The sequence below is a fragment of the Castor canadensis genome, chromosome 9, assembly GCF_047511655.1.
Source record: "Castor canadensis chromosome 9, mCasCan1.hap1v2, whole genome shotgun sequence".
NCBI classification, from domain to species: Eukaryota; Metazoa; Chordata; class Mammalia; order Rodentia; family Castoridae; genus Castor; species Castor canadensis.
In genome coordinates, this window is record NC_133394.1 from 116,058,175 (window position 1) to 116,077,846 (window position 19,672).

The 19,672-nt window shown below is 37.3% G+C and overlaps 1 protein-coding gene across 2 annotated transcripts in view; it reads left to right on the forward strand.

Moving 5' to 3' along the window:
- The window catches only part of Corin (corin, serine peptidase), a 251,062-nt gene that overhangs the window by 32,114 nt on the left and 199,276 nt on the right, over positions 1-19,672 (forward strand). For both annotated transcript variants that reach the window (XM_074042313.1, XM_020158428.2), the window contains one exon: positions 15,889-16,089. Coding sequence is in view for 1 of the 2 variants with exons in the window: in XM_020158428.2 (XP_020014017.1) it covers positions 15,889-16,089 (201 nt within the window). In the remaining variant the exon portion in view is untranslated. The remainder of the gene's footprint in view (positions 1-15,888; positions 16,090-19,672) is intronic.

Here is a 19,672-nt window from a genome sequence, read left to right on the forward strand (position 1 = left end):
GCAAGATAATGGTGATCTAACTCCACGACTAGTTCATCAAAACTACTCATAGTTTTCTCATTAATTGGTTTATAAAAGTTATACATTTGGAACTGATACAGTAAATTAATCCCAGTCAGATAAAGCTTCTGTTTGTTTGCAGATATTAATATCTTACATGATATTTATTTGACGATAATCTAGTTGTCCTTTGGTATCCATGGGAGATTGATTCCAATACTTTCTGTAGATGTTACGTGCCTTAGAGGAAATGGTGTAGTATTTGCATATGACCTACACTCATCCTCTCACGTACTTCAAGTTGTCTCTAGATCACCTAATAAAGTAAATGCTCTACAATGGCTGTTATTTGTATTGTCTAGAGATTAGTGGTAAGAAAGGAAGTCTGTGCATGCTCAGTGTGGGTGAAATTTCTTTTTTGCCGCAACTGCTTTTCATCTGTATCTGGTTGAACCTCTGGATATGGAGGGAGGACTGTACTTATTTGCTACAAAATGCTTGAAAATCATTACTATGGGTAATGGGTATTCTTGGAGAATCTTTCCAAGAGAGGAGAAATCTGATCATATTTGTGTTTGCAAAAGACAGTATAACTGGATACTGTATAGGAGGCAGAAAGAAATAAAGGCAGGGAGACCATCTGAGGCTCCCTGGCTATCATCTAAATGAAAGGTGATGAGAGTTTCAAATAAAGTATTGGATGCATTGAAATCAACAGAAGTCAAGATAGATTGGATTTGGGAGTGAGGAAGGAAGAAAAGTCAAGGCTGACTCCTGGATGTATGGCTTGAATAGTCAGTTGATTGGGGTACTATCTGTCAACATGGGAAGTAAAGGTGGAGGAATCTGATGCAGGTAGTTGGAGGCTACTGGATGTAGAGGTTTGGATTGTGAGTTATAGGCACTGTGGGATAATCAAATACTGGGGATTTGTCAATGACAGCTTAGGTACATGTATATATTGAATAAATTCAATAGTTCAGGCTTGGCCATGTGAAGGAGGAATGTAAGAACTCCAAAATGTTGCCTTCCTAAGGGAATCTGAAGAGGAATGGTGACTGTATATGATGTTTGGCTTATGTGTTGACTTTAGAATTGCCTTCCATCCTCTCTGCCCCTGTTGGAGCTAGAGGCATCCAGAAGGGATGCTCTCAACCCAGTGGCAGCAAACAGTCCCAACACCCATTTTTGCCGCTCCCTTTTTCATTGGTTGACTCCCCTCCAGACTTGCCATTCTTCCCCCTCCAGTGTCTCTCAGTGGTTGTTTTTAAAATGTATTTATTTATTATTTTTCCAGAGTTTATAGTTGTAACCTTTGGGAAGATCTGTCTCTAGGAACTTCTTAGTCCTACCAGTATCATTTAAAAAAATTCTTATTCTTAATGGCTCACATACACTGAAGAATATTTTCTTTCCCTCTCCAGGTCCTATGCTAATTTAATTTAAAACATATTTTTAAGGGCCTCAGTGCTTAGAAACCTCTAAGCAGAGGAGGAGTGATATTAAAACAGTACTTTAAGTGGGTTTTTAAAATGGAATTAAAAAAAAATTATAGCTTTTTTGAGATATAATTGATATACTTTATGATTCAACTAGAAGACAATTCAATGTCTTCTAGTGCATTCACAGATAAGTGCAACCATGACCACAGTCAGTTTAGCACATTTTCATAAAGAACCCTGTATCCTTTAGCTACTGCCACCCCCATCTTCTCACTCCAGCCCCAAACAGCCACTAATCTCTTTTCTATCTTCCTCGATTTCTATATTCTAGGCGTTCCATGTGGTCATATGTGGACTTTTATTATTGACTTCTTTTACTTAGCATAAAGTTTTTAAATCTCATCCAAGTTGTAATGTGTATCATTGCTTCATTCCTTTTGATTGTTGAATAATATTCCACTGTATAAATATAACACAGTTTATCCATTTACCAGTTATTGGACATTAGGTTATTTTCACTGTTAGGTTATTATGATTTATCCATTATCCTGCCATGAATATTCATATATGACTCTTTGTGTTGTCATACAGTTTTATTTCTATGGACTATATAGTAAGAGTGGAATTTTTTATTGCTCATTATTATAGAGACTAGTAATTTGCAACCACTTTTAAATGCTATTTTTCTTATATATTGGCCACTTTTAGAAAGTAGGAGTTTCTTCATGCATTTGCAAAAGTATTCTTTTTTTTTATATGCCGCACCAAATAATTAGATATAACCCCACTGAATAAACATTTGTTGTTGTATAACTTGGCTATTTATTGCTGTAATGAACAATAAAACCTCTTTCTATCTTTGCTGATAAAATCTTAGTAAATTCTGCCTACTTTTAAAAATGTTCAAAGTTTTCTAGTTATTTTTGGGCACATGAGGGCTGTTAGGGGGTCCTGGGGTGCCAATTGGGTACAACTAGCAGGAGCTCGAGGTTCAAAAGTCAGAGGTAATGATAAGAGTGTTATTGATGGTGAGAAGATAATAAAAGCTCTTTGCTAACAGACCCAGGTGCACCCTATGTCTCTAACATTTCCTGCTTTGGTGTGTCTCTTGCATAAAATCATGATGGCCAAAAGACTCCTAAGGACAAGAGTGGAGATTTTTGAATGATTATCTTAGCGTAGGCTTTAGAGGGGAGCTGCATGCTGTTTCTTACCCAGCCCCTAAACTGGAGCTACAAAGGTTTACTCTGCTTTTCTATTTCAAAACTTGGCAGAAACTTGAATTGCCTATATGGATGCCAAGATGTGGACGCTAAAATAAGGATTCAGGTTTTTGGAAGAAGTAGAGAGGGAAGTTGAAAAGTAAGAAAGTTCATTATTCTTAGGGTTTTATGTCTTTGGTGATAACGAATATGGGTGGCCCATACTATCCAGAAGAAAGACCACATCACCTGTCATTAGAAGGTCAGGGTTTGTGGTCATAGTCTTTCATTTACTGACTGTGTGACTTTACATAAGTTACATTACCGTCTGTGTGAGAAGGGAAGCAGAATTCTTTTTTATTTAACAGAATTGCTATGAAAGTCAAATGAAATATTATTTGTGAAAATGTTTTTCTAAATGGTGAAGCTCATTATGAAGGTAAAGAATTTATTTTTGTGTGTTTATAAATATTACCTTCAGATAATTATTTTAATAGTCTTCTTACGGTCAAGTAGCAAATGACTAAAATGTGTCTTTTCTCATTTTAACTCTATAAGAACCTAAGTTTTTATACTATGATCCACTGTCATATTAACCCTGTAACCCATAACCTCATGATCTCACAATCACTACATTCTAACTGCCCATAAAGTAGCTAGGAAGAAACAAAATCAGCTGAGTTTTGGATTTATAACATGATGACAAATTTGATGTGACTTTTGTACTTTGGTTTGAGTCTTACATTGCAGAGATAAATTCATTTCTTATAACTAAAGCTGTAGCAGCTTGTACTGCCACCTTTGTGTGGTATACTTTATCAGAGAGCAAACTGATACCTGCCCTAAATTTTATATGTATGTGTATATATAATATATATATAATATTGAATGTATAGTATATAAGATTGTGCATCATACACAATAATGCACTGCATGTTTATACTATAAAATAGTATAAACATACATATGTATACTCATGAAACATTTATGGCAAAATTATTTTGACATGAAAAGAAACATTTTTATTAGTGTTTTATTTTCTTATTGATAGCCATTCTGCCTGGGGTGAGATGGAATCTCAGTGTTGTTTTCATTTGCATTTCCTTTGTGATTAAGCATGTTGAATATTTCTTCATGTATTTATTGACCATTTGTACTTTTTTTGAGAACTGTCTGCTCAATTCATTTGATCATTTATTAATTGGATTATTTTTGAGTTCTTTATATATTCTGGACATTAATCCTTTGTCCAATGAACAGGTGGCAAAGATATGAGAAATGTTTAAAAGAAATGAAGTTTAAAAGCTGTGAGTCGATGCTTCTCATTTCTTTAACAAATAACTATTGAGTGTACCTGTCATGTGAACACAGTGGGCTATAGACATTGGGCACAGCATTGAAGAAAGTCTACCCTCAGGGAGCCCACACTTCAGAGAGGGATGAAGAATGACCTCTTTCTACTGCTGTGTGGAAAAGAGACAAAGTGTTAAGAGAGCTTGTGACAGGCAAGAGAACCTGGTCTGAAGTGTGGCAGCTTCCCAGAGGGAATGACACTTTAAACATGAATTTCACAGTGAGGATGGTGGAATAAGAGGAAGAAAGTGTCTGGTTGGAGTAGTTGTTTATTTACTTTTATCTTTTATTTATTCATTTTTTGCAGTATTGGGGTTTGAACTTAGGGCTTCATGCATACTGGGTATTTTTATTAGTGTTTTGCTTTCTTAATGAAAACAAAACCTCCAGCGCTTTGTTGCTTTAGTTATTTTTCAGATAGGTTCTCTCTTGAGGATGGCCTCAGACTGTGATCCTCCTGTGTAGCTGGGACCACAGGCATGCACTGACATGTTTGACTTATTGATTGAGATGGGATCTTGCTAACTTTTTTGCCTGGGCTGGCCTTGAACCTTATCTTCCTGATCTCTGTCTCCTGAGTAGCTGGAATTACAGGTATGAGCCACCACACCCACCTTCCTTCCTTCCTTCCTTCTTTCTTTCTTTCTTTCTTTCCCCATCATATCCATATTTCTTCCCATACTTTTAATTTATTCATGTATTACTATTATTTTTATGACAAGAACACTTAACATAAGATCTACTCTCTTGCAAACTTTCAGGTAGATAATATACTATTGTCATCTTAGCATAGTGTATGTAGTATAGTATATCTCTCAATCTTATTAATCTTGCATAGCTGAAACTTTTGACCAATACCAAACCTCCTTGTGCCCTCCCCCCTCAGATTCTGGCAGCCACAATTCTTATCTCTGCTTCTATAGGTTTGACTATTTTAGAATCTTCATTTAAAAGTCAGATAATGCCATATTTTCCTTCTGTAGTCTGGCTTATTTCACTTAGAACAGTGTTATCCAGGGTCATCGATGCTGTCACAAATGTAAGAATTCCATTCTTTCTAAAAGGCGAATAACATTCCATTATGCATATACACCACATTTTTAAATCTGATCAGACATTAGTAGGCATTTAAGTTTTTCTGTGTCTTGGCTATTGTGAATAAAGCTTTGATGAACATAAGCATATGAGAACCGGATTTCAATTTCTTTGATATGGGCTTGCTGGATCACACAGTAATCCTATTATTGATTTTTTTTTTTAAAAACACCTCTACTTGTTTTTCATAATGACTGCACTAATTTGCATTTTCACCAGTAATATACAAGGTTCATTATTATCCACAACCTCACCAACACTTGTAATCTTTTTGGATTTGTTCTGTTTTTTAAATTTTGAGACACAGTATCATTATATAGTGCACGTGAGCCTTAAACTTATGATCCTCTTGCCTCCACTTCTCCAGTGCTGGATTACAGACATTTACCACCACCCTGGGCTCTAAAGAATCACCATTGCTCCCTTCCCTCCCAGTGCTGGGGCAGAAACCCACGGTCTCATACACGCGAGGCAGGTACTGTACCACTGAGCTATATCCCTAACCTCTAGTTTTTTTGATAATAGCTGACCTCACAAGTGTACAGCGATACCCCATTGTGATTTTGATGTTCATTTCTCTGCTAGTAATGTTGAGCTCCTTGTTTTTTACCTGGTGGACATTTTCTTGTCTTCTTTGGAGAAATGTCTATTCTTTGCTCATTAAAAAATAACTGGGTTGTTTTATTGCTGTAAAGTTGCAGGAGTTTCTTACATATTTTGGATATTAATACTATATCAGCTATATGGTTGGCAAATATTTTCCTTTTCATTTTCTTTGGTGTACCTAAGCTTTCTAGTTTGATGTTGTCCTGCTCATCCATTTTTGCTTTTGTTGCCTGTGGTTTCAAGGTCATATCCAAGAAATCACTGCCAATAACATCAACGAGAATAAAATAATTAGAAATAAATCTAATTGTATACTACAAACTGATGAAAGGAATTAAAGCAGATGTAAATAAATGGGAAGAATTTTTATATTCATTGATTAGACAATGAGTATTGTTTAAAAGGCCGTATTATCTAAAGCAACCCATAGTTTCCAGGCAATACCTAGTCAATTTTCCGTGGCATTTTTTTACAAAAAGAGAAAGACAATCTGGACTTCATATGGAAACACAATGGGCACAGCCAAAGCCAGTTTGAGCAAGATGAGGCATCATTTGTCCTGATTTCAAAATATACTACAAAGACACAGTAATCAAAGTGGTATAGCATGGGCATTAAAACAGACATACAGGCCAATGGAACAGAATAGAGACCCCAGAAATACCCCGTACCCATTACAATGTATATGGTCACCTGATCTTCAACAAGTGCACCAAGAACACAGTCGGAATAAGATAGTCCCTTGAACAAATGGTGTTAGGAAAATCAGATACATACATGCAAAATAATGAAATTGAACCTTTATCTTATACCATATACAAAAATCATGTCAAAATGGATTAAACACATAAACATAAGAGCTAAAGCCATAAAACTCCTAGAAGAAAACTTAAGATTTTCTTTTATTGTTCATCTCAATTTAATTTCACAGAAGTCTCATTAAAATGTTGCTGTTTTTCTCTTTCCCAGGGTGTTGAAGACTTGGTTTCAAACGCCTTTCCAGTCATCAACATCTAAAATAAATTTTCTTTTTTTATGTTGAAAGATCATTTTATTTTATTTTATTTTTTCTGTCATTATTTCTTCAGCTTTTTTCTTTTTTAATTATCATCATATTGTTGTACTGGGGTACATTGTGACATTTACAAAACCTCTTACAATACATCAAAGTTGAATTCACTCCCTCCACCATTCTCCTTTATCTCCTCTCCCCCCATTCCTGGAATGGTTTCAACAGGTTTCATTTCTCTATTTTCACACATGAATACATAATATTCCACAATATTTACCCTCCTTCACACTTTCATTATATCCTCCCCCTCCTACTGGTAGCAACCTCTAGACAGGACTTGTTTTACTTTCCTGTTCTCCATTTTTGAAAAAAAGACATTTTTACTTGTTTAAAGAAATTTCATTGTAACATTTCCATGTATATTATAACCCAAATTGGTTCCTGTATTTTTCCCCTTTCTACTTTGGTCCCCTTCTTATGGTGATTTAAGCAGATTTAAAAATTCTATATCCAATCTTGTATCTGAAGTACATCAGCAGTATTCACCTTCTTTTACCCTCCCTCTCTTTTAGTGTTATCTATTTTTCATAATATTGTTTATATTTGTATTGGGTCTATATTGCACACATGAGAGAAAACACACAGCCTTTGGCTCTGAGCCTGGCTAACTTCATTTAAGATGATGATATCTTGTTCCATCCATTTAGTTGCAAATGACAAAATTTCATTCTTCTTTGTGACTGAATAAAATTCCATTGTGTCAGTGAGTTTACAAAAGAGGCACCTGCACACCAATGTTTATTGGAGCACTATTTACAATATCAAAGTAATGGAAACACCCAAGATGCCCGACAACTGATGAATGAATTAAGAAAATGTGGAATTTATATACAATAAAATAAATTTTCTTTGTTTTAGCTATGAGCTTGTGAAGAATGACCTAAGGTTACTTTTCTAGTTTTCTTAATAGTATGAAAGATCTATGAGTGGCTTGTTAATTTTTTATTTTGATATAAAAAAGAAAAAAATTCAGTTGTATGGAGAGTATAGAAATTCTGGTAAACAGTCCATTTTCCTTAAACCAAGAGAACTATTTCCTTCAAAAGTGACTTTCTTCTCCTAAAATGCTAGATTTGCTAAAGACCATTGAACTTAAATATGGTTTTACCCTTAGTAAATGTCTTAGGAGCTTGTGGCTTTTATAAGAATTTGGAATTATAAGAATCTTAACTTCTTAACTTGTAATATTTATTTTGAATATCATTTTAAAGTGGAACAGCTGCCTGGTCCTTATTTACTGACACCAAAGAATATAGGATTCTTTTATGAGCTTTCATCACCTGACTCCTTGTTACTTATTTAAATCTTCCAATTCTTTTGATAACTTCAACTTTCTGGAGCAGTTACATCACCATGGGGTCTTAAACATGAACGTGTACTCTCTTAACATCCTCAGGTTTGAAGTTAGACACGACCTGTGTCTTGAAATGGAAGTTTAAATGCAGAATGCAGTCCGTGAACCAGCAGCATCAACAGCTTTTGGTTACCTGGCTAAGTGGTCTACGAAGACCCTAGTTCAGAAGATCTCAAGTTCTTGTGTCACCTGAACAGAGAATTGGGCAAAGACACAAATTGCAAAATAGTAGCAAAACTTTACTGAAAGAAAAGGAAAGAAAGAATAAGAGAAAGCACTGCAAGGGAAGTGTGTGGGCTCTTGCCGGGTGGCACAGAAGCACTAATCTCTTTGTTTAAGACCAATTTATAAATTGTAAGGAGGAAAAAATCTGGGCAGTCCTTAGGGAGGGGCTAAGATGGCTGGCAGGTTTAATTAACATAGCCTTTACCAAATAACATGAGTATTCTATACATGTGCTTATGCTAATTTCCAGGTCTTTAATTGTATGTATGAGATGTGACAAATATTCGTAAGGTCTTAAGTAGAGGACTTTGCCAAATAGGTCAAATTGGGAACAGACTTTTTTTTTTTTTTTCTAACCAGTCTCCATTGTTCAGAGGCCCCCTTTGGACACGGTCTTGCAAAAATATTTTTGATGGCCAGGGTATTTACAACTTAGAGGACATTTATTGCTCTAGAGATGACTCAGTGTGGTGCTGGGGGAGTAGTGAAAAAAGTCTAGCATGAGAATATCAGGTTGGTTAAGAGAAGAGAGTCCCATGGCGGGTTATTTCCCTTTGCTGGGTTGCCTCAATCTGGTAGACTTTGGGACATGTAGAACCCAAAGTTTCAAGTCCACTCCAGATCTGCTGAACTGCATTCCAGCAAGCCCTTGGGAGGTTCCTAGGCTTCAGTCATCCTCACCTCCCAGTAACCTGAGACCTCCTCTTTCTCTCATTTTCATACTGAATAGTTCTCATCAAAGTCTTTTATTTAATATGCTGCATTTGAAACCAGATGTGTTTGAAGAAGACATTAAAAGGAGGCTCCTCTGCCTTTAATCTATGTTCATTCCGCTTCTTTAAGCGCGTCTTTCTCTGTCTATCCACTGAATGTCTAAGCTCTTTTCTCACAGTACACCCATACCTTTCTTCTGAATGTCATCCATTCCCATCACATCATTCATCATTTGTACATTCACTAAGTAATTATTGAAGCTTTCCCTAGTGCTAGGCACTCTGCTGGTGCTTGAGACACAGACCTGCATAAGACAGACAATTCCACTTGAGTCCTGTGCTGCAGGGTAAGTTGTGTGTGCTCCTGGAGCAGTGTTGTGAGATAGTCTGGGAAGGCATCCAGGAGGAAAGCTTTAGACTGCTCCAGATTTAGGGTTTTTTTTTTTTCCCTTGAATGTTTCACAGGCATTTTAACTCAGTGTCTGCATAACAATAACAAAAATAAGCTCCTACAAATTTAGTTTTTATTCCCTATTGTGTCAGTCAGGATTGGCTACACTCTAACAATAACAACAGAAAACTCCCCAAATTCTAGTGGTTTTAAAATAACAAAGGGTAATTTCTCACATGTGCCACGTGGACTTTGCCAGATGGCAGGGGACTGTGCTCATCCAGGTCCCTCAGGGACTAAATTGATGGACTAGCCTCCATCTTGAGCTCTAGAGGCTCCTGAATCAGCAGCAAAATGCCTCTGCCTAGAAATTGACACTTGTTAGTTTTGCTTGAACTTATTGCAAGGACCCACCCAAGACACCATAGAGTGAAACCCCAGCAGGTGTCCTAGTAGAATAAGGAAGAATCAAAATACCCGATGAACAGCACACTTATCCCAGATGAGAGAACCTTCTTTTTCCAGGTCATTCAAACCAGAAATCCTGAAGGGCCCCTTGATCCTTATGTCTTTACAATTTTTGCCACTGAACACTCTCTCCCAAATGCTCTCTCTGCCCTTATTGCTTCTGCCTGGGGCAAGGGCCAAGTCTTTTTTACTTGGATTATTGCAACAGTCTTCTAACCTCCTCTGGACTTGACTGCTTTTCAGCATCACCTCATGGTCCCAGTGATCCACCCTACTTAAGATCCTTCCAATGTTCTTAAAGGTGGCAAAGTCAATTCCAAAGCTTTACCACAAACTACCCTTTACATCTGGCTTCCACCACCTCTCTAGCCTTTTCTCCTTCTGGTTGCCCTTTGTGCTAGCCATGTTCAATTACTTATAGATAGGTTTTTCTAAGTCTTTTGCTTGTGCTCTATTCCCTAGTACCACCCCACTCTTTCCCCACAAATACTTTGCTCAAACCTAGAAAATTTGCAATTCTCTTGGAAGATTACCAAGACTGCCCTCCCCTAAGAAAGTCAGTTTTCCTGACTTTCTTAAATGGAATGATGACTGCTTCTCTACTTTTTGTCACCAGATTGTCCTACGCATATCATTCTCAAAGTGCTCCTTGGGGTTTGTATTTTTCAGATTACATGCCTACAAACATCTTGTTGGTAAGGACCTTTCACTAAGTTTTGTATTTTCAGCAGAGTAAGTATGAAGTTCCTTGCACATAAAAATTGCAAAGTAAATGTGTTGAACATGGCTAACAATACAAGGATAAGGAATTATTTTTAAAATCACACTCTTACTTTGCAAGAGTGTAATGGTTGATTTTTTTAAACATGAATACTTTACCAGAGGGAGTAGTGTTTGTGTATGTCTATGTATCATGTCCTACCTCAATTCTTGGGCAAGTTAATTAACCCTTGTAAACTTCAGTTGCCTTCTGTCTAAAACTCCATGAGGAGTGGTTAACTATGTTACCTATTTCGTAGGATTATTGGGAGGTTAACTCTGGTGAAGCCTATAGTGAAGGTATTTAGAAGTTTGAATTAGATTCCCATAGCTGCTGAAACAAATTACCACAAACTTGGTAGCTAAAACACAACTTCATTATCTTAGAGTTATGAAGATCAGAAGTCCTAAATAGGTCTCACTATTCCAGAAGTTCTAACTAGGTTTCACTGTGCCTACTCAGGGCTCTAGGGCATAATCCAGTTCCTTGCTTTTTCTAGCTTCTAGACATTTCCCAAATTTGTTCGCTTCTTCCATCTTCAAAACAAGCAACATCTCATTGAGTCTTTCTCACATTTCCTGACTCTGACACATATCTCTTACCTCTGTTTCTTGCTTATAAGGATCTTATTATGATACATTTGACTTACCTGAATAATCTAGGATAATTTCCCAATCCTGAGAGTCTTAATTTAATTACATCTAATTACATCTTCAAAGTCTTTTTTTTTTTTGCCATGTAAGTCAGGTGAAATAATATTCGCAGACTCTATGAATTAGGACATGGACATTTCTAAGAGGTATTATTCTGCCTATACAGTGCTCAATCTTCATTATAGAGGCTGAGGAAAGTTTGGCTATTATCACTAGAACCATAGACAATTTCTTAAACATCATTAAATTGTCTTTGTTAGAGCTCTAAAACACATTTGAACTGCACAACCTTGATATAATTGACCTTCTACTGATAATTTAGCATGAATGAGCCACAGTTCTCTTACTCCAAAAGTGGGTTAAGTGATTCAATTTTGAAAATTAGTTACTTTGTGATGCTGGTGAGCAAGTAGTCTGGGTCTTTAGCTAAAAGTAAACAGTATTGATAAGACAGATGGTCCCCTGGAAACCTCCATTATGACCTTGAAGCGTGGAAAGAAGAAAAAGCAGGACTGACCAGAATGAGGTCACTATGAAGACTAGGCATAACCAATAAGAGCATTGCAGGCACAGCCAACCTGGAGGCTGCTTTCTGCTCACCTAATTAGCATAGAGATTGAGCAATACTCTGGAGAAAAAAGATAAAAACCTCATACCATGTCACTTTTCTGGCATCCTCTCTTGGGACCCCTCACAGCTCTGGAAGTTCTACTTTTTGCTACTTTTCTCTCTCAACAAACTCTCTTGCTTTACTGGTTCTCATTGTTCATGAAGTTCATTCTTCAGTTTCATGAGACAAAGGTCCAGAACACCGACCTTCCCTCTGGCTAAACAGCTAAGCTAGTAAAATTGAGTCCTACACAAATCTGGGATACACTTATAGTAAAAGGAGATTGGTGTTCATTGAAAAGTATTTTGATACCCCTAGGGAAGACAATATTTTAATATCATTACTATTACTATGTAGTAATGACTATGTAGCTACTGAGAAATTACTAGTTTCAAGAACTGTTCCAAGTGTTTATATGGGTATTGACTAATTTGATCTCAATAGTCAGTCCCTTAGGGAAAGTACTTTTATTTTCTTTATTACATAGCGGTTGAACTTTGCCCAAGGTTTTGTGGCTAGTTAGTAGTAGAGATGGGATTTAAACCCATACGCTCAGGCTGGAGAACCTGTACTGCTAACCAAAGCACCATAAAAATAGAAATGTAGGTAGGCACATGGTAGCTCGCACCTGTAATCCCAGCACTCAGGAGGCAAACTGCAGCTTGAGGCCAGCTAAGACACCCAAAAAACTAGATAGCATTTGCTGCCCTCAATGCAGAGAAACTAATGCAGATACTTTAAAGCAACTGAGGCCAATAGGAGAAGGGGACCAGGAACTAGAGAAAAGGTTAGTTCGAGAAGAATTAATTTAGAAGGTAACACATATGTACAGGAAATCAATGCTAGTAAACTCCCTGTATAGATATCCTTATCTCAACTAGCAAAACCCCTTGGTCCTATTATTGCTTATACACTCTCTTAAAAAAATCAGAGATAAGGGCAAAATAGTTTCTGCCTGGTAGCGAGGGGTTAGGGGGGTAAGGGAGGCGGCAGGGGGGAGGGGGGGAGAAATGACCCAAACATTGTATGCACATATGAATAAAAAAAATAAAAATTAAAAAAAAGTTCGAGAGACGCCCATCTCAGCCAATGAGCCAGGCATGACAGTGCATGCCTGTGGTCCTAGCTGTGTGGGAAACAACAGATAGTAGGGTCACAGTCTGAGGCTAGCTCCAGGCAAAACAAAAAAAGAGTGGGGCCATGGCTCAAGTGATAGAGCACCTGCCTAACAAGCATGAGACCCAGAGTTCAAACCCCATATCAAAAAAAAAAAAAAAAAAAACCGTTCAAAAGGATGACATTGGAAGAGTGTTATAAGTGCATCTTTTTTAAAACATGCATACTAGATGGCTGCTGTGTTGGGAGATGGTGAGTTCCTAGAGATGTTTGAAAACAAATTTTCCAGTGAGTTCAAACACATGTTTTTTGGTTTCTCCTCCTCCTCCTCCTCCTCCTCCTCCTCCTCCTCCTCCTCCTCCTCCTCCTCCTCCTCCTCCTCCTCCTCCTCCTCCTCCTCCTCCTCCTCTTCTTCTTCTTCTTCTTCTTCTTCTTCTTCTTCTTCTTCTTCTTCTTCTTCTTCTTCTTCTCCTTCTTTTTTTCTTCTCCTCCTCCTCCTCTTCTTCTTCTTCTCTCTCATATATTTTCTTTCTCTCTGTTCTATAAAATTGCCTTCATACATAGTGTTTTAGATCAAGGAGGCAGCCTTCTTTCTATAATTGTTATCAGAAGTCAGTCATAAAAAGTCAGTGCTCAAAAGACTTCTTCGGGTGAACAGATTAGTACACTTTCACTATGTGGTCATTACAAAGACAGAGGCAAACTGGGCATGGTGGTAGTGCTATACTCAGAAGCCTGAGGCAGGAGGATCTCCATCCAGTCAGCCTGGGCTACAGACCAAGACCCTGTCTCACGACACCCTCATGACAAACAAACAACAAAAAATGATAAAGGCAAGGTTATTAATAAGGCTAATCATTATGAACAGAAATGTAAGAATGTTGAAATACTTCATATAAGGAATTCATTTTAAGAAAACTACTCAGGGGTATAATCCTGAGGAATTGGAATTGGCACTTTTTTTTTCTTTTTTGCAGTGGTAGGATGGCACCCAGGCTCTCCTGTGTGCTGGGCAAGTGCTCTACCTCTGAGCCACATCTCCAGCCCCAGGCCCTGACTGGTATTGCTCAAAAGCCTGCTGCCTGAGCTGGATGCTGACTGACTGTTAGGTTTCCCATAAGTCAACCCACTTCATGTGCTCATTACAGCCGCATTAGCAGAAAGATCCCATTTTGTGAGGAATCTCTTCACACAGAAATAAAAGAGAACAACTAACAAACAGGTGAAAGTGAAATTATGTGTAATTGATTAGTAAATCTTTTACACAAATGAAATATATTTTATTTAGTAATCAAGCTGATCACATACATTTAGTTTTGATCTGGGATAAATTCCAAGTCATTTGAAAATCAAAAACAAATGATCCTCCAAGGCCCCTGTTACATTTGGCATTCACTCCTAATCCAACAGTTTGAAGAGCATGTTACCTGCATCATGGTCAGATTTGGTTTTTGTTTTATAGCCTTTTATTTAGAATCCTTTGTCAGATGAAGCTGTTGACCTTAGTTAGCAAGAAAACAGCTGCTTTTCTATTTTGATTTCTAGTTAATGTTTTTCAAGTGTCAGGCACATGGAGAGATATTTTTTCCATAGACTGATATTAAACATTTTATTTATATTTCTTTTGTTTTTAATGGTTCATGGAACTATTTAGAAAACTGAGAGCCAATCGGAATGTTAACTGTAAGTGTTTTTAGACAAAAAAAAAAAAAAATCTCCCTTGGGTATTTCTGCGGATGGATCAATAGCACATTCATTTATCTTCCGTGATGTGCTCAGCTACAGACTATCTTCTGGAAGCAGTCAGCTGTCTATTTTGGCTGAGTTAAAAGTACCTGAGATCACTTTCATTGTTTTCACAAGTTCCTACCTAAAGACAAAGCTAAGGAATTCTCAATAGTCTTAGGTTTGGCTCTTTATTTTGTGACTTCATGGATCTTGAGAAGGTGACCAATTGGCAATCTTAGTTTAAAGTCTATTTCTTATTTCATAAAATTGTGCTTTATAACTTCTGGTCAAATACACAAGTAATTTATGTTCTCTTTTTTGTTTTGTGCTGTAATTAGAGTTTTGAATTGTTTGGTTTCTATGATAGAAGTCTTTGTAAATATCTGAGGCTAATTATTATTACCACTTATACACTGTGCATAGTTTGCTGAAATTTAGCAAAAACAATGGGGAAATAGGACTGAAGCCAACCAGGTGTCATTGTGTCTGTTGGTGGCAGATTTAGTATAGAGTGTAGAGCAAGGTGGAGCATGTGTCCTGGGTCCCAGGAACATACAATAATGGTGAAATTGAGAAACTGAGAAACTGGGAAGGATTCACATTTTTATTTGGGGTGAGTCTCAGGTAAGGTAGAATTGCCTTAAATTCTTTGGGTACCAACAAACCTACAGGGGAGACAGTCTTTAAGCCAGAAGTTCTCGAGAAAACCAGTTTCCTCACAAGACTGTGACTCGTGGTAAAGAGAGACCTCCAACTGTCCCCATGAAAGAGGTAGTTTTGCAAAATTAGAAATAAGGGCAAAATGGTTTCTGCTGGGTATTGAGGGGGGAGGAGAGGGAGGGGGCGGAGTGGGTGGTAAGGGAGGGGGGTGGGGGCAGGGGGGAGAAATGAACCAAGCCTTGTATGCACATATGAATAATAAAAGAAAAATGAAAAATAAATAAATAAATAAATAGGCACAATTTGGAAAAAAAAAAGAAAGAGGTAGTTTTGGTGGCTATCACCTTGCTTTAGCATTCGATTCATATTTTTTTCTTTTTTTAGAATAAATACTTCTAGCAATGTTTAAAAATTTCTCTCTCCTCTTGCTCACTTTTCAGGAACATTGAAACAAGCCTACTTTAAATCAAATGGCAGTGAACTTTTGGTCACCGATGGTGAAGTTGAAATTCCTGATATTATTCTTATAAATCCAGCTTATAACAAGAGCACTGCGGCACCCACCGCATCTCCTAACGAACCCATTCCAGCCAGGACTACCGATGCTTCCCTCTCTGGGGAGCAGGGTCACAGGAATACAAGTAAGTCTGAAGGTGTAAGTGTACTTTGATGCCTGTGCCTCCTGCAGTGACAACTGATGCTCTGAATTCACAGTGACTTACTTGGTCACACAGGCAGCGTGCCATTCATCTGGGGATCTTAGCCAAGTGCCTATTCTTACACATGAAATGCTGGCAGTTCAACTGGCCGCACAGGCTGAGTCAGAAATGAAAGTGTATAATGTTATCCAGCATTTTTGAGACTTCAAATTTATGCTGTCTGGACCAATATGAAAGTTTGTGCTTCTGTTTTGAAGTTACGTGTTTAAGATGATTAAGTTGGTGAGTTAAGTAATTAATTTTGTGTTGGTTCATTGCTGGAAAGCTCCCCATTCTATTTCAGAATGCCAAGAGATTTAATTGGATATATTCCCTCATTAATCTTTGTGTGTGTGTGTGTGTGTGTGTGTGTGTGTGTGTGTGTTAGTGGAGTTTGAACTCAGGGCGTCATGCTTACTAGGCAGATGCTCTACCACTTAAGCCACTTCTCCAGTCCTCTTTGCTCTGGTTATTTTGGAGACAGAGTATTTCTTTTTGCCCAGGCCAGCATGGACTGTGATCCTCCTATTTTATGCCTGCAACTGTGATCCTCCTGATCTCAGCCTTCTATGTAGATTGAGATGATAGGCATGTGCCAATACACCCATGTATTGGTTGCACTGGGGTCTCATGAACTGTTTGCTAGGGCTGACCTCAAACTGCAATCTTCCCCATCTCAGTTTCCCAAGGAGCTGGGATTATAGGTATGAGTACCAGCCCCCAACCCCATTTGCTCTTGAGGTGCCCATGTAGTCTTGTACCTTGCTTTCTTCTTTTTTTTAGCTGTGAAGTTTATTTTACATGCTTGTGACTGACAATTGCACCCTGAGAAAAGTTGCAAGTAAGGACAAATGGAGGGATCTGTTAGTTATTCCAGAAAAAAGGAGCTGGGGTGGGCAAAAGAGGAAAGACAGAGGGTGCCAACATAAGGCCAGTGAGACTGGTGTCAGATGTCATTCACTGGACTACTCCACACAGCACTGAGAGCTTTTGTAGAGTTACTTAACTTCCAGAAGGCTTGGTGAGGGTGGCTTGATATGCAATGTGCCAACAAGTTTCAGCTCTGGTCCAATCAGAGCTGATTAAAAAAAAATAATGATACCTTTTCCTGCTGTTGCTTTCTCTCTTATTCTCTAAAAGAAGGTTATGTAATTGGAAATTATACGAAAACCATCCATCCACGATCACTTTCTTTCCTCTCATTCATGAAAACCCACAAAGGATATCACATTGTGGATACAGGGGCAGAGTATTTATTTTTATTCTGAGTCAGGAAGGGAACGATTAAGTTGAGTTTAAGCTATCACGGCATGTGCTTCCCAGTGTTTGAGGAAAAGCAGGATTATTCTATTTCTCCAGCTCAAAAAAGACAGACTATGTGGATTCCATGGTTCTGCAGAGCACCTCCATGCATTAGCTGTTTCTTATGCTTCGTGGTCACCAGTGATTCATAGGGAAATGTGTTCATTACCTGACAGTAATACTGTCAACCAGAAGAATGCCAAGTTCAATTCATTTTCCTCATGAGTTTAATTTTGTGGTTTTATATTTTGCTCATGTCTTAAGCACTTCATTATTCTTTTTTTTTTTTTAAAGTTTACAATATTTATTTATTGACCTGGTATATTAATTTTATTAAATAGTTAGACATAATGAAAATAGCTTTGGCAAATATCTTTTTTTTTTTGATCTCTTGCATTATACAAATTTTTTTTTCTTTTATTATTCATATGTGCATACAAGGCTTGGTTCATTTCTCCCCCCTGCCCCCACCCCCTCCCTTACCACCCACTCCGCCCCCTCACTTCATTATTCTTAAGGACAGTGTTTTCCACCAGAAGCAATTTAAATAAAAACAGTCCAGTTAATGTGGTTACAATTATAGCAACTGTTATTTTCTCTTACTAGATGGATTTGTCTATAGTTTGAAAGTTCTGCCATTTGTTAAGATTCAAATAAAGTTGACAAACACATACCCTGAGGAGTAAAGAAACACATGGCAGTTGTTTCTCAGGTTGGAAGTGTGATAGAAATCTGTTTGACTCATTTTCTCTTCCTATGGCTGGAACATTGCTTGAGAATATGAGCATAATTTGACATGTAGAGGAAATCCAGGTGAAGTTACAATGATTAAAGAAAGAATGAAACCTTGGCATATGTGCCATTCTGTGTTGTTAATGTGCTTTGACAGTGTTGGTTACCTGTTGGCCCAGGTAGACCCTCAGTATGCCGTCACTGTCACTAAAAACTATTTATTGCCAGGGATTTGATAATATTTCCTACATTTCAGGAATATTGCCAGCTTGGGATTACAGAGTTTGTGACAAGTTTTCAAGGCATGATTGAATATTTTCTTTGTGATCCTTGTAATTAGCTGATGAGATTCAGGATAAATGATATCCTATGTCATTTTTCATGGTGTAAGATTGAGTTGGCATATCCAATATTGTTTGCTTAGTAATTGGTAGACATGAAATTGAGTCTCAGATCTCAGGACTTCTACATAAGTGTTCTTTCAGTATTTCATATTTCCTCATTTTATTGCTGTCTTTGCAGTAGTCAGAACATCACTACACAATCTTGAAGTATAGAAAGAATAGTCTGGATTTTTTTTTCTGCCATATATCCAGTACTCCATAAAAAAACTACTCGAATGAATAAATAAGTAAAGGAAGTCGTTTAATAAGTTTAATACATGCTTCATCACTTTTGTTAGTGGTGTCTGGTCATACTTTTGCCACTTTCTTTTTATGTAATCAATTTTAAAGTATAATTTATTATCATGTTTGTTTTATTTTTTTAGTAACATCTAACATACATTCTGTTTTTAAAAATTCTCTCTCCCTTATTCCCCAATTAACATATTTAAAATTCCTGGCATCTGAAGAGCTATTTAAGGGGAATTTAGTCCCAAAATACGATGATTATTCTGTCCAACCTAGGTTTCTTGGGTTGGAAACCGAAGAGTAATCTCCTAACCAAAGGTACCAGGAAATAGTCATTGCCTCCTGTTGTCCTTACTATTGTGCCAAGGCAGAGAAAACAAAGTTTATAAAGTTTTGACCAGAATGCACTGTGTGGCACAGCTGGGCTTTCTGAATGTAAAATCAGCTTTATGTGATCTCTGTTACTTCTGGAGTTTCATGAATTGCATTTTGAAATCCAAGTGTAAGGAGGAAAAGGAAAAAGCTCACAATAAACTTTAATGTTGTGTTTCAGTAAAGGATTTTTGTAAGTTTCTGTCTGTATCTGGGTTTTAATTTTCCTTTTTTCCTTATACATTTTATAAGTATTTAAACATATGCTGAACTTTAAGGGAAAAACTCTGGCCAGCTAAGAGATTTTGGGTTACACCTAATAGAGTTCACACTAAAACAGCCTACGTCTATCAAGTACTGGAGTGACAAGAAAGAGGGTTGATGTGCTGAAAGTGTCAAGTATTCTGTTCTCTTACCATACCTTTGATATACAGCTTCTAAATCTTCTATTGCAGTTTTTAAAAATAAGTTCCATTTAATTTTTAAAA